This window comes from Grus americana, chromosome Z (assembly GCF_028858705.1).
Source record: "Grus americana isolate bGruAme1 chromosome Z, bGruAme1.mat, whole genome shotgun sequence".
Taxonomy (NCBI): domain Eukaryota; kingdom Metazoa; phylum Chordata; class Aves; order Gruiformes; family Gruidae; genus Grus; species Grus americana.
The window spans coordinates 31,542,688-31,558,925 of NC_072891.1; the positions used below are offsets into that span (position 1 = coordinate 31,542,688).

The following is a 16,238-nucleotide window of genomic DNA, read 5'->3' on the forward strand; positions in this document are numbered from 1 at the left end:
CTCATGTTTCTAAGTTTTTTTGGGGGTTTTTGGTTTTGGTTGGTTTTTTTTTAATTTTCCAGTATAAAACCAAACGTGAAAAAATTGAAGCTACAACTGGTGTGGATAAAAATGGCTCCACATTTACAGAAGAACCTGTTACAACTGCTACGACAGCAGAGGCTTCACAGGTATGACCTTTATTGTTGTATTTCTTCATAATATATGAAATGGGGAGAAAGAACGTAGAATAAATTTGGTTTAGTTGATGTGGTTAGTGACTGAGAAAAGGAAGGAAATGGTACATGCATAGATTTTAGCAAGAGCACAAAGCTTAATAAGTAAATTGTAGAGGTGATTATGAGGATCTTCAAGTAGGTTTAAGAGGACTCCACTGGTAATTAAGCAGTCCAAAGATACATGATGTGAGAAAATAATCCATTAATATACTCCATTAAATGTATATGCCAATGAATTGTCAATTTGTTGAAAAATTAAAGAAAACAGTCACTGGGAAAGGCTAGATGTATATCAGCACAAGATGTCTGAGCAGCAATGAGATAACTGTAAGCACTGCAGAAAGAAGGGACGGAAAATCACCATTTTTTTTTTAGTGGAAAGTAAAACAATGGAAGGCATTTGTTAATTGTTTGTTACTCTGAAAAAAGAAAGTAAAGAGACAAAAGTGAACAAGATGTTTAACAAGCCTCTGATTAGAGGTGTTGAAAACTTTTGGGTGTTGATGGTTTATAAAGCCTAGACTTACAGTGGAGGAGAGGGAGAACGGAATTCGATGGAATATGAACACAGAACTACAAACGGTACCAAATCAATATGCATTTTATTATACTCCTTCCAAATTTCATCTCATAGCAATGAGAGCATGGGAACATGAGCTATATGAAAAGACATGAATTAAATCCTGAAGCAGGATGTAGTGAAGAATTGCACCCTTCCCTTCATATGTTCATACTGCACAAACACAGAGGAAAGTGTGAATCCCTGCCTATTTAGCAGGATTTTTATGTTATGTGCATCCAATTGTGCTATAAATTATTCAATTTCACTGATTTCAGCTGAACAATAGATTTTAAACTTGGGGCAAAATTGGACACTATTGTCTCAGTTCTTATGCAGTGGACTATTTTTCTTAAATCCAGACACAAACCCTTGAGTTGCTTAGAAATAACATATAATAAGGCTTGATTATATTGATGGCATGACTGTGGATACCTAGACTCTGCCATACTTTTGTGTCAGACAGGGCAACATGAATTAAGGGGTGCTTTATCCCCTGCTAGGGTTTGGTCAGATCCTTGCATACAATACAAAGCTTTCAAAGACAATTTAGTTCTACCTTCATTCCTGAACTTGCCCACTTGGCACTGCCAGAAAGGGAATAGAGTTTCATGTCTTTTCAAAGAAAGATCTAAATGTGTTTTCATTTTAGAACTCTCTAAAATAAATTCAGTGTTTTCTGATAGTAACTTTTTTCTCTTGAATCTAATCTATAGAACAAAACCCAAGAATATAAAATCGTGGGCATATATTCTGACGGCATCAATGTGCTGGGGTTGATCGTCTTTTGTCTTGTTTTTGGAATGGTTATTGGGAAAATGGGAGAGAAAGGACAAGTGCTGGTGGATTTTTTCAATGCACTGAATGAAGCTACAATGAGAATAGTTCAGATAATTATGTGGTAAGTCCAAGGACATACTGGCATTTTCTAACAACTTATTTAAGTGGATTTTGTCACTGATGAGGTAGGAGCAGACTTATACTTCATGTTTGCTTTTGTATAGTGCTTGACAGTGAACAACTTTAAAAGAAACGCTGGCAAAAAGTTTTCTTTCTACAGAGTTTTATCCTTTTGGGGAAACTGGAGACAGGGATTCCACATACTATATACTAAAGAAACAGTCCTGTTGGTACACAAGAAACCTTAGTTTTTCAGACATTCTTGCTAGAGGTTTATATCAAACCAGTACAACTCCACTAGTGATTTGAGGACTGTAGAAGCATTACCACCCATATGCCCTTCTCAGTCTTGAACACTATGCCCTGATAGCCATTATGTTCACAGGTTAGCTGTCCTTGGAGCTAAGTTCCTTTAGAAATATAAATTAATATACAAGCCGCAGCACAGACCAAAATCCAAAATGGTATGCAAAATTCAATTTACCATCTTTTACCTTCTACTAATAGGTTTTGTGAGACAACATGCTCACAATATTGTCTTTTAATATTCTTGGACAGGAAAAACAACTTAAAAATGTAGCAACTTGTCTGATAGTGTTTGGTTGGACTTCACAGCTGTTCACAGAGCTTTTGTCCATGCAGATAACAATTATAGGATGGGGACTATAAGTGCACACAGTCCTTTCCAGAGTTTGATCCTACATGTGGAGTGCCTTGTGCTGTTTACTACAATACTCTGCTTGCATGTTTCACACAAACAGTAGCTTATCAACTCTGGCCCTTCCATGGATTTTTCTTCCATCCCAGCATACTGGGATGCCTGTAAAACAGTAAAACTGTCCAGGGCTTAGCTGCACACTTCTTGCTGCCTTTAAAGAAAGGTTAATTAGTTTCTGCAACTTGTCCTGTGCCAGGTAGCTGGTTCAGTCCCCAGCTGAGTTATAGCCCCATGAAATAGGCTGCCTCACTCTGCAGCAAATTAGCACTAATGAGACCCGGGTGTTAGCACATGCCACAAATACATGATCCTGCACATAAGCTGACTGTCCATTTTCTTGTGTGTGCCTGAAGCTATGGCTATAGGATCCCTGTGTTTCTACAGGTGTGGGAGCTATTGCCTTGAATAAGGTTAAGTTTGATGCTGGCAGTGTGAGGAATTAGGTCTGCTTTCAACAAGTTTAGGGCTCAGAAGGAACTAGGAGTCCCTGCTTTGCACAGGGACAAGGTAATATTTTATTTGTGAGATAGCACACACACTTTATAAATGTATAATTTGTATTTTAAAATGGATACATTTTATATATGCACAAATTTATAAATTAATTAATACTACTCAAAGCTCTGAAGTGGCAACTTGTCTCTGTGACAGCCTGCTCTCTGGTACCAAAAGGAATGCAGTGGAGCTAGTGCTAGTGTAAGTCTGATTTTTGCCGTGAATTTTCTATAGGCAGTAGCCTGTGCAGATATTCATGTTCTGTAAGTCTTGGCCTTGTGTAAGTTTACTGGGGGATGGGGACCCTTCCATCAAGAAACACACTGATGACTGTACTATCCCAACATACTTAAATCGCTCTTAGTCTGTGCAGGTGACCCACATAGAGCCCCCAGTGCTGCAGGGCTGTAAGCAGAGGAGACCTTTCCCATCCGTGTGTGACTGCAGAATGCACAGATAGTGGTCTCAGCCCTGCAGACCTCCACCTCCAAGAAAGCTTATGGCTATGCATAAACATTTGCTGCAGTAAGGCAAACCCCACACCCCTTCCCAAATTCTGTATATTCTGAAACTCCAGGTCATACAGTATTTGTTAGACTATGCATAGGGTTAGATTTGCTCTGATTTTCAAATCTTTTTTCATCACCTCTATTGTAGTCTTGCTGCAAGTGAACAGAGTCAGTTGTATAACAGAATATTAAAAAAAACTTCAGTTGTGTAACAGAAGATTTTTTTTTTACATATTCTATCATCCGTTGTAAAAAGTTATGCTGTGTGAGAAATTATTCTGTGGTGAGTACGCAATATTTCTGAGAATGCATTTTTAATTGCTTTATTTTTGCTTTCTAGGTATATGCCAATTGGTATCGTGTTTTTAATTGCTGGGAAGATAATAGAAGTTGAGGACTGGGAAATCTTTCGTAAACTGGGTCTTTATATGGCTACAGTACTAAGTGGGTACGTAATTTCTTAAAGATGAAATTAAACGTGTGCAGTTTTTAGAGCTCAGTTGATTGCAACTCAGTTATCCACAACATCCAGCCTTTTCTAGGTCAGAGACAAAAATTCTTGTCAGTGAAAATTATGTGAGGATGTATGAGGAAGTTTTGAATGCACATTTTGCTGAATGCATGTTTTGTTTTAAAAGGTCACTGCCTTGCATTCTTAAAAAAAAAAGCTAAATCTGTTCTTGTATTCATTGTTTCATCTTCTCAGCTTGGTGCTGAAACAGATAATATCATTGTGTTGTTAAGAGTAGTAATGCTTCTGTTAGATACTAGAAGAAGCTGGAAAAGAGTGAGATATTGTGAATTATGGCTTATTGGGGGTTGCCAGCCTACTGAAAATACACAAATATCTGGATTAAGTAGGGAACCTCCATGGGATCTGTTGGCCCAAGGTGTACCAGCATAGGCCCAGCTCCGCTGCCCAATACAAATGCATAGTAAGTGCAGTGCACAATAAATGATCGTGAAGAGGAAACTGATCCCTTCCCACCTCAGTGCAGAGCAGGCAGCTGTCCTTGAGAGAAGCCCTGGGGACTGCACTGTTTGTTCGTTACTCCTCAAGGCAAGGGTAGCTGGTGAAGCTGCGAAAGCAGCAGTTGTTATCTGAATAACTTAGACAAGCATCAAAACATTTTTTCTATTCTTTTTCTAGACCCTTAGCTGTGTAGCAGTCTGGGGTGGAGGATTTTATACTTGCACAGTGTGGAGTCTTGTAGATGTGGAGCCTTTGAAGGGGCAACTTAACTGCTCCAAGTGATATAGGTTATAATACTAGATCATTATATCTCTCTGAAGACTATCCTACAAAGAACCCTTTGATAGATAAATGGATACTACGGTCCCAATAAGTTAAATGCATTTAAATTTCTATTTCCAATTCAGTGAAGCATAACTCCTACGCTGTCTTGGTTCATTGCTCTAGCAACCACTCCTATAATTCCTTCAGTATACTAAGAATTTATTCATGTTTTGTCTAGAGGCTAGATCCAAAGTTGTTCAAGAGCTTCTTACCCCCCCCACACTTTATGCTTATACATGCTATTCTTCAAACGTCATTCACACACTTTCTGACAACCAAGCCGAGAGAAGGGTAATATATTAGTCTTAAATGCAAACTTCCTTATAAATAGTCAAGAAGGATCTCTTTTTTCCCCCCAGTAATCTTTGCTAGATAGTCGTATTTATTTCAAAGTTGTTGTTCTGTTTTATGCATAAGTCTGTATGTTTCGACTAGCTGTTCAAAAATCATTTGAGATATAATGACTTTCTAAGTAAAAATTACAGCTCCAGAAATAGCACTGAATCATGACTTTTTCAAAATGTTACAGAAATGAGTGTGAGTTATGTTTTTCTAATGCATAATGCAGTTTTTTGTGAGTTTCCATTTAGACTTGGAAAAGAAATCAAATTTTTAAAGGATGCAAAAGTAGATGTTTACCAACAGACTGCAAATCAAGAGACTAATATTTTCTATATAAATTATAAATGAGACCATGACCACAAGATATGTAGAAATCCCTTATAGAATAACTATAACTTCTGCAGGTTTTCTATGTTATTAACTCCATTTAACTCAGAGGAGGAATATTTTGCATGGATTATTACTGCCCTTTGACTTCAATTTTAGATCAGATAGCAAGTTTTATGACTGTTTACCTATTAAAGGTTACTATATGTACTGTGACAGGGCATATGTTCCTTAAGATGTGTGTGAAGACACAGTGCCTTCTCCAGAGTACTTTGATTGCAAAGGAAGCTACCACCACTCATAGTCTTCCATTTAGCTTGTAACAATGGGCTTGACAGCCACAATAATTTTAAGTAGGTTCCCAGGTGCCATCAAAATGATTGTATATAGTAAGGGTGCCCACCTTTACATCTTTGGAGAGAAAAGTCTCTGTTCCACTGAACTCCCTTGCACATGCTACAGTTTTCCCTGATAGGTGCTAGGGTAAATCTCTGCAGCATTTCTGTGTCTTATGGAATGGCCCACAGCAGGTGATGCTCAAGGTGTGGTGGAGAAGGGCTAACAGCAGCACATTCTCTGCAAAACTGACCATCAGGGAGAGCATGTTGTAATCAGATCATGGTAGCAAAGATGACAATGTACACACAAGGCCATAAGCTGCCCGGAAAAGGTGCTTGTTCTACATTTTCCAACCTGCAAGAATACCCTTCCCACCTTGGCAAACAGGAGTTGTGCTCTTTCTTTTTTTTGGTTTCTTAAACACTGCTTTTCCCACCATCTTTTTGTTTTTCATCCTTATTTGCTTGACCTTGTCCGTTTGCAGTGTGTTCTGTTCATCAACATCTTCTGTAGCTGTCTGTCGTCTTCCCTTGAAGCTCCATCCTGAAAATTACAGGTTATCTTCAACATACTTCATGTGTTTCCTATCATGAAAAATGTACGAGAGCATGAGGGTTGGTGTGTCTTATCCTCCTCTTCCTTTCCTTTAACTTCCCTCTGCAGATGATCTTCTATCTCACCTTCTTCCCAGCTTTATTATTCATGACCTTCCACATTGTCAGCCCTACCAGCTCTCACCCACCATTGCCTGCAACACATCTCACTTTGTCTCATGTGGGTCACCAGGAGGGAACCCACTTCCTCCAGTGCCTCTGCTCCAGTTGGGCACTAAACATCTTCGGCCTCTCACTTTTAATGGTTGAGATGTCAGGCTGAGGACATATGAGTAGTCACAGAGGAGGAAAATCAAAGTAGGAGGCATAATACAAGTGCCAGAGGACTCACAGCCTGAGGTGGAAAAAAAAAAAGGAAGCAGACTCTCTCTTGCCTGTGCCTTTTGTCTCTTCTGAAAGCAGCAAGGCAGCTGCATTGCTGCATCTCTGGACACTAAAAGGAATGCCAGTTTGGGATTCTGAGGGACAAGATTCTTCCTATGTTAAAACTGAATGCTATTAGAATTTCTCTTCTCAGTTGCTGATTATGATTTTTGGTATACAAATTTCTGCCACTTGCTGTGAGTTGCATTTCATGCATGAAAATAAATATTACTTGGAATTTGCTTCATGAAAATCAGTAGTAGCAAAGCAGATATGCACAAATGCTTTATTTTGGATAATGCCAAGTTTATGCTGCCATTAAAAAAAGTGCACATCTAAATTTTTCAAAATAGCTATTTGGAAATCAGTATGCTTTGAGACATAGACATACTTGAAATGTTTACTCTCATCAATATTTTGTTAAGATACCCAACGACACCCACACCACTTTATTTTTTTCTATATGTTTGGCAGAATTCAGTTTGTTCTCAGGCACCATTGTATAAATTGTTAGGTTTCTTTCTGGAGTTCTTTACAAAATGTTATCAATACATGTTGTGTGCAGTTACTTACTTCCACTAAATAAATAATTGTTCACATACAGGACGAAAACTTTAGTACCTGTTGCTTTTAAAAAGACAATTTTTCCAAGGAAACAAATAGTTCAGTTTTGTGGGTGATTTTTGGTGCTGTTGTGGACTTCTGTACTGTGGCTACTGCTCTCCTAATTGCCTGGTTTTGGCAGAACAAATGGTACCGTGATTTATCACTATCTTTATCAGCTGCTCTGAAATCATAAAGCACTATTACTACACAGTAACATTCACAAGAACATCTTGTGAGGACAGAATAAAAATCCCAAGGTCATACATGACAACAGTTCTGGGATTTATGTTTCCAGGTTATGATAACTTCTTTTCACAAGAAGCTGATGTTGCTGTAATTGCTTGCAGCCTTGGAACATAGGAATTATTTACATTTACCCTTCACATATATTGCATTTCAATTATACTCACAGCAGGCTATTCACCTCTAATCTTAATGCCCACAAAGCTCTGCATTCATATGCATTCTGGGTTAATGCACAATGTTTACAATTAATGCACAAGTTGAAGGATGGATTTGTCCCTGAGACCCACCCAAATACCCAGGCAAATACACTTGAGCAGCTGAAATCAACAGGACAATTTGATCTTTTGCATGTCCACACACTTAATTCTAAAAATTAATGGTTTCAAAAGATGGTATTTCAGCATCTTACAACATTAAAGATGGTGAGACTATAGATATCTCATTTGTACAGTCTGAAACACCTCACTACATTTTAATTGTAGACATAAGCTTACACACTTTTCCACAAAGTACGTGTAGATTTTTTTCTATAGGATCATGTTTGAAGTTTCTGCAGAAGGATGTGGACTTCATCTGTCCCTGACTGGGGACATAAGATATGGGACCATATTTATCTTTAATTCCAAAATGTGTTCTATAATAAAGGTAGATAAACTTAGAAAAATAATTTGGTTTGTTTTTCTAATTTGTCTCTAGTCTGCATTGCAAGGATTTTTTTTACCATTATTTCAAATCACTCTCTGCCTATCAGTTTAAATATTATTTATTACTTTAGTTTTCTATCTTCAGTTTAAAATTATTACCAATGTATTAGTTAACGCTTGTTCTACTTCGGAAAGACAAACAATTAATAATATCTCCCTTCCAAAAAAAAGTGTAGAACAGCATTAGTCTGCATTTTTTTTAAGATGGTACACGGTCTTAATTTTGAACGTACGTGTCACTAAAATCACCTTTAGTGTTTCATAAGTGGACTTGAGGACAGGACTAGATACCTGTTATCACCATCTTATTAAAACATGGCAATGAGATGGATCCATTTGTTTAACTAGTCCATTTTATTTTGCAGACTTGCAATCCATTCCACTATAATTCTGCCACTGATCTACTTAATAATAGTAAGGAAAAATCCGTTTCGTTTTGCCATGGGGATGGCTCAGGCACTTCTGACGGCCCTGATGATTTCTTCCAGGTAAACAAAAGAAACATTTATTTTCTGTCATGTTCTTAATAGTAATTGCATTGGTAGTGCTCTGATTTTATTGCTACTTTGTTACATACTCTGATTTCACCTGAACAATTCTCAGTCCCCTGGAGGTTGAAATATTACTTTCATTGTTATTTCTGTAGTACCCAAAGGGGCACTATAGATTGCACTGACCTTACACCGTACGAGAGTCTGCCCCTCCCAGGAGGAGACAGTTCTTTGCCATTCAGTTCACTAGTCACAGACTTGCTAGAATTTAAGCTGTTGCAATGTTTCTGTGACTACATACTTCATGGCAATTTTACCATGTGACTTTAAGGATAACTAAGACTTTGTTATTTCTTCCCATAATTAGAAGAGATAACAAAAGTTACTTTGCTTTTTCGTGGCGCAGCCTTCCTGCCTGCCTTAGATCTCTGAGTCTTAGAGCAGATCAAGCTCTGAGGAAAAGGAAAGATAAGGGAAACGGTATGCTGTTGCCTGCACTAACTTCATGTATTTATCTATGTGCCAGTTCAGCAACTTTGCCTGTCACCTTCCGCTGTGCAGAAGAAAAAAACTTAATCGACAAAAGAATTACCAGGTTCGTTCTTCCAGTTGGAGCTACCATCAACATGGATGGCACAGCTCTTTACGAAGCAGTAGCAGCTGTATTTATTGCACAACTGAATGACTTAGAACTGGATATTGGCCAAATAGTGACCATTAGGTAAGACTAAAGCTATCACACACATTTTGTTGGTGGGTTTTTTAATGGATAATGGTACATTAACTTTGGATACCCCATGGGAAAGTTGAAACTATCATTCACAGCACAGGAAGTAACAGAAACATTCTCACTTCTTAGTCCAAGACCTTGCCTGTGCGACCAGATGAGGAGGTGGGGTGGGCCAGGACACGCAGCTGGTACAGAGCATTGTTCTGGAAATGGCCATTATTCTTCTACTGCAAACACTTGCAAATTCCACTTGGCCTTGACCTGTGATGTCCAGTTTGCTTGTTAGTCATGCGTTGCCTGTTATTCTGCGATGTGACCATAACAGTAGCTATACCTGACTTGTCCCGTAAACTTGTCACCAGTAAGTAATTATTGAGTATATAATATTCAAGAGGAAAACTGGAACATTTGAGCTTCTTTCTTGCAGTGAAATAAGCCTGTTTGTACCAGAAAATAGAGTTTCTGTGAGTCACATGTATTCTGAATGCTGTTTCTGGGCTTTATTTGGGATTTAGTGTCACAGCTACTGCAGCCAGCATCGGGGCTGCAGGTGTCCCCCAAGCCGGACTTGTCACGATGGTGATTGTACTGAGTGCCGTTGGCCTGCCTGCTGAAGATGTTACTCTGATCATTGCAGTTGACTGGCTTCTGTAAGTTTAAGGCACTTGGTATTTAATTATTTTTCCTTTTTTTTAATGTTTACATAATTTGTGTGGGAACTTGTGGATCTGAGAAAGAAAGCAACAAAATCATTTAGGACTGTTGCAGGAATTGGACAAAGATTCTTCTTATGACCAGGCTTGTTCAATATAGAGTTGAATGCAGTAGTGGCTTTAATTCTGGGAGAAGTCCTACTGTGTGGGATAGCAGTGAGTAACCTCACATCCAGAGGTGCTATCAACCTTAAAATAGTGGGCACAGCATTAATGAATCATGAGCATAATACTCAGGAAGGACAGATATGACAGTACCAAGGAGTGCCTCTGGAGTGTCAGCTGCCACCATGTTATGCTAAATTCATACACCATTCATAAAAACCAAATGCAGCCACAAGCAGAACATGTCAGCTGATTTCCACAAAGCAGATAAAATCCATACACTGGTGAAGAGGTAGTGGAGCACAACATGAACTAAGCAAAGCTGGTCCTGGACTCCACCTGCACGCGCATGGTGGGCTGTACATGGGTCTGTGCTGCCAGCATTACTCTGCTAGGGCTCTTCTTCACTGAGAGTTTTATAGGCCTAGCCCCTTGATCAACAAGCACACGCATGCAAACTCAGAAAGCACTCCTTATGCCTGATCCCAACCATCTCACATCAGAGCACACCAAAACCCCTCAGTTCCATTAAGCAGCTCTTTCTGGAGAGAAGCATTTTCACCAGAAATCTTTTCTGTTTGACTTACACCAACGTTTCTCCACCCAAAGAAACGCAGTGTATTCTGGAGTTCAGAAGGGCATCAGCATTCAGTTTGGTCCCATGATTCACTGGGAAAAAGTAACAGGATTCACAAAAAGTATAACTTTAGTAATACAGCTTTTTTGCTTCCTAAAGTATGCAAGCTTTAGTGCTCAGACCAAAGTTTTGTTCACCTGCGGTAACTCAGTATAGATGATATTTCACTGGTATCAATACAGAGATCTTAATTATTTCATAGTCTCTGCATGTCTTCTTAGGCTCACGTTTACACTCAAAGTGAATGCATTCCTGTTCCTCCCCCATGCTTTCCAATCATTTTCTTGAAGGATTTCTGGCAGAAATCTATGTATTTCACAGATATAGATATATATAATTTATTTGATTATATAACTCAATTTTGCAAGCTGTAGAGAGAAATGCCAGTCTCCAGAAAACGGGGGCTATTGAATGCATCCAAGAATCAATTTAATTTCTGTATAAGCATAATTGCTCCAAACAAAACAGTTCCAACCACAAGTACATTCTCCCCATCAACTGTCTGCAACAGGGTCTAATAGGTTTGTTTGCTGTGCTCCACAATCATTTTGTTTCCTCCAGCTCTTTTCTTTTCCCAGTGGACATTTAGTTTTGTTAAGGATGGTAAAGATCAGTACAAACCGCTGGCTCAGAGCAGGTATCTAAAGAAGAGTGTAAGAACAGAACAAACGTGTATTGGTTCTTTTCCCAAAGTACTCTCCTAGCCTCCTGCAAATTCCAGGTCACAGAGTTCGTGAGCTAGAGGTGGTTTTTGTTTTAACAGTTCTTAATAGATTTCTTCTTCCATGAATGCCTCATTGCTTTTGGAATCCGTATAAACTTTTAGATTTCCACAAGTCCTGTGGAGAGGAGTTCCACAGAGACATATTTAATTTTGTTTATTTTAATCTGCATCCTAATCATTTTATTTGATGCCCTCTAATTTTTATGGGAGTGAGAGAGGGAGAAAGAGAACAGTAATTACTATTTCACATAGTAATCATGATTTTATGGATCTGATCTCATCTCCACTTTGAAAGCCCACAATTTAAGTGATTCTTAGGCACAATATGAATACATGGAAGCTACCTGTTTCACCATGAAACAGACAAAGAATTGAAGCTGTTTCTGATTCTAATTGAGATTTTTTTCAGATTAAGGTGTCTTGCTGTGTAAAGCAAATTAAAGATTAATTTCATGTACCAGGGACCATTGCCAGTGCATTTTGCACCTCAGCAGATGGAATGCACATCATGATGCCACGTAGATTATTAACACTTTTGCCTTTTGTACTTGTTGCCTAAAATGTATTATTTTGCAACTCGCTAGTAGTGGCTCATTAACAACCCTCTAGTTAATTCTGAACTTACCAAAGTTTTATTACATAGGCTTGAGGAGTACTTCCATGTTTTTAATGAAGAATAGAAAAATTTTGAGAATAGCAGTATTATGAAAGATGAGTTTCTAGTACTGTTGATTTCCTCACTTGTCACACTGATCCTACCAGAATTTTACTTTAACCCTCTCTCTTCCTTTCCCTACCATGTATTTCCTTTCCATATGGAGAACCCAGGGGCACTTTTTAGCACTGGAGTTCAGCGGTTGCAGTAGAATATGTGTATGAGACATGCCAATTCACTTCATTATTTTTTTTGCAGTCCCTTTTATTTGTGAATATACCCACTTCAACAACTCTGCACAGACAGGGCAACTTGTTGTGCCACAAAGCCCTTGCAGCGCTATGTAGCTGAAAAGAAAAACAGGGAAGCATGACCTTCCACTGTCCCTACCTTACCTCCATGCCAATTTTCAAACTTCACTATATTGTGTGGTTTTGTTGCTCCTCTGCCAGGTAGTGGCATATTTTTAAGACCTGCAAATCATATTTCTGTTGGGAGAAATCAATAATACAGAAGTATCATAATTTTTAAGTGACTTTTTTAATACAAGTTTGGACTTCGACCCTTTAACAGCAAGAAGCTAACAGAAGATAGCCTTTCCCATTTCCAGCATTTGGGCCAGAATACAGAAGATACTGGGCTGGGCGCTCCTCTGGCTGAGGAAATGACTGTTAGAAAGACAAAAGGCTCAATGCAGCAGACTCTTCTGCTGCACCCCATGGTCTCTTTTCCCAATGAAAGAGGACCAGCTGTGTAGCATACTTCAGGGCCTGACAAGTGATCCCTACAACATTTTGTAGGGCTGCACACAGCAGTGTGATTACTGCTCTAACAGACTAGTGACACGATGTGACACAGTTTTGCATACCCTGTACAAAGTAATTTGTCATGAAAGTGACTCCAGATTTCTTCAAATACACATGAGGAAAATTCTGCTTCTTATTCTACAAGATTTTTTTCTTTGAATTGCAGAATTATCCCAAATCTGCATTGGGAAAAAAACCAGCGCTGCATTTGCCAGAGTAGCTTACTTTTACTAAAAGGATTTTCCAAGTAACATGCAGAATGGTTTGTCTGACAACATTTTTATTCCATAGGGATCGATTCAGAACAATGGTGAATGTCTTGGGAGATGCCTTTGGTACAGGGATAGTGGAGAAGCTCTCTAAAAAGGAGCTGGAGCAGATGGATGTCACCTCTGAAGTCAACATAGTCAATCCTTTTGCCTTGGAAACAATACTTGATAATGATGAAGCAGAGACCAAGAAATCATACGTCAATGGAGGCTTTGCTGTAGATAAGTCTGACACCATATCCTTCACACAGACTTCTCAGTTCTAAAGCCAGTAGCTTTCAGGTAAAACAGGAGCACTAAAAGACATGGCCATATGCACTCTCTCAAAAAGCTTAAAGGATAATTGATTATTAATTACATCTCACATGCATTTGATTTACTACACAGACTCTGATTCTCCTTTCTAGTTCTGCCCCTTCTCATCACCTCTCCCTTGCTTACAGGTTGAAGAAAAGCTTGTAAAATACTTTTTTTAAAGAATACACAGTATTACTGAGGCTATGAAATGCTTCTTTGGAATCAGCATGCTCATAAATGGGTATCTTAACTGAGACGGCTAAATGTGTTTTACTCAGGAGTAGCACAGCATTTCACATCTTACCCACATTACAAAGCATCTGTATGAAATCACTTTTAACATCCTTGCCTTCTAAACAGATTGCACTGTACTTAACACCTACTGTAACTTGATCATGTGCCAAAATACTCATTTCTGCAGCTGAGAGGATACCATTTGGGTGATTCAGGAAGGAACAGACCAGAAGGGCCTTGTAATAAGCATTTTACTGTGAACAGGGATTCTTTTTTTTCAATTGTGAAGTAATTGGGCATGGAGTAATTTCCAGAGTTTATGTAGCTAGGTTTCCCCATGCCTTTCATGTTATTGCCAGCTCCTGGTACTGGCCTTCAGGTGTGGAATAAATTGCTGTGGGTTTGCTCTTCTGGCATTTGAAGAGTTTTTGTCAAGTGATACTTCACCAGTTTAGGTCCGCTTTGATGGCCTCCTAGTACATTTCCATCAAGAGCAGAAATAAGTCCATTTACTGTTGTTCATCTTTGACTCTAACCAAATATTAATCAACCCAAAAGTAGGCAGAGGTCATGAGGATGAAAATAGACTATATAGCAATACATAGTGCAAATTCTAAATCGTTCCTCCTTGGAATAAAACCAGATATACTATCAAGAATATAGAAGGCAGACCTTTTTCTAAGCTTTTTACACACACTGGTTGGTTTTTTGCTCCGTGGTTTAGTTTGCCAGTTGATCATGCAATTTTGTAGGTGCAACACTACTACAGTGCCAACATGTCAGCTAAACTGTATTTTATGAAGCATTTCTGGACCCAGAAAGTCATGTGTTCAAGTGGCTTGCTATAGGATAAGAAGCATCAAGAACTTCCTCATAAGAAATCTCCATTTTGTAAAACATTTTATACAAGATTTCCATGGTGCAAAAATCACTCAAGGGAGGAGTTGCTGTAACAAATTTTTTTGCCTTGCACATTAAAGTCATTAGCTATTTTATATGTAAAGTAAACTGAAATTCATATACAGTTCTTTGTAAATAAGCTTGTGGTAAACCTAAAATTGCACTCACATGCTAACAAAAAAACCTTCAAGTTCCTGCAGTGTTATATACTTGATTCAATCTTACACTTTTGTATTGAAATAAACCAGAAGCGTGCCAAAGAGAACTGATTAAGAAAAGAAGAAAATATTTACTGTAGGTTTTGATAAATTGCACCTTAAATCAACAAGTCAATAAGACATAATACTGTATTTAAATTAAACATTATAAACTATATGGAAGTGTTAATCTAAGTATTGGTATGCTTATACAACATAATATACAGATTGAGTAAATCAATCTTTTACCTGTGCAGAAATAGTATGAGACAGTCTATTTGTATGGCTTTGCTTACGGGAGGAAAAAACTCACCAGTTTCCACAACCAGCCTATAATCTATGCTTTGTCTTTGCTTTTTTAAGTCACCCTTTTATGGTCACCCCATTATGTAATCACCCTGTTATGATGTACTGTGAACAGTGTTCCTAACATGTTCCAAATAAATAATTTCTCTCTTTACTCTTTGTTTTAGCCTACCGTCCTCTCTCACTGTAGAATATTGAATTCCTTTAGCTATAGCAAGAAAAACAAAACCAGCTGAATTTAGGATTTGTTATCTATCTTCACTAGTGACTCGGCTGTAGCTTTGGCAAGAATTTCTGTCTTCTTCCAATAAAATAAATGCTTAAGAGCACAGTGCTGAGATTGCAAGAACGTCTTCTAACTATGGGTGATCTGGGTTGGGAGTATACTTGTAAACACATACTAAGCAGGGAACTATTTATTATTTATTTATATGGATCAGATTCAACTAAGCAGAGGTTGATGGTGCCATCTATTCATCACCAAGAGACCAAACCATGTACTGAAGATACTGTTAAGTCCAAGGATGCTTTTCCTGACACAATATTCTGAGTATGTACCTTTTATATATGTGGAAACATCATGCATGGGCAATGCGTCCTCTTCTCCATAGCCTCCTGGTCTGGAAGCTTTGGAGAGTGGTGGAGAGTCTCCCATCAGAAAAGCACCTGCAGGTTTTGGCCCTTTACACCATGTTGTTATGTTCCTGTAGGCTCTTTGGGACTATTACAGGATTGGATCCTGCATTTTGAATAGCATGTGTGGCTTTAAATCATGGAAGACAAGGTTACCCACTCACACATTCCGGCTGGAATACTCAGGGACTTGCAGTTGACTCTTAACACTGAGAAAAGAAAGCACCTGGACATAAACATACACAAGTCTGTCAACATGCACAGGTCAGCTGTATCAGCTCCACAACGGTTTAAACTGCATAAA

The 16,238-nt window shown here is 38.5% G+C and overlaps 1 protein-coding gene across 3 annotated transcripts in view; it reads left to right on the forward strand.

Annotated features, from left to right (window-relative positions):
- SLC1A1 (solute carrier family 1 member 1) overlaps positions 1-15,725 on the forward strand; it is a 56,057-nt gene extending 40,332 nt beyond the window's left edge. For 2 of the 3 annotated variants that reach the window (XM_054810483.1, XM_054810484.1), the window contains 7 exons: positions 63-170; positions 1,494-1,678; positions 3,740-3,847; positions 8,603-8,725; positions 9,255-9,449; positions 9,974-10,108; positions 13,390-15,455. In XM_054810483.1, the coding sequence (XP_054666458.1) occupies positions 63-170; positions 1,494-1,678; positions 3,740-3,847; positions 8,603-8,725; positions 9,255-9,449; positions 9,974-10,108; positions 13,390-13,633 (1,098 nt within the window). In that variant the 3' untranslated portion in view covers positions 13,634-15,455. The other variant, XM_054810485.1, reaches the window with a different exon arrangement.
- Positions 15,726-16,238: the final 513 nt, after the last annotated feature.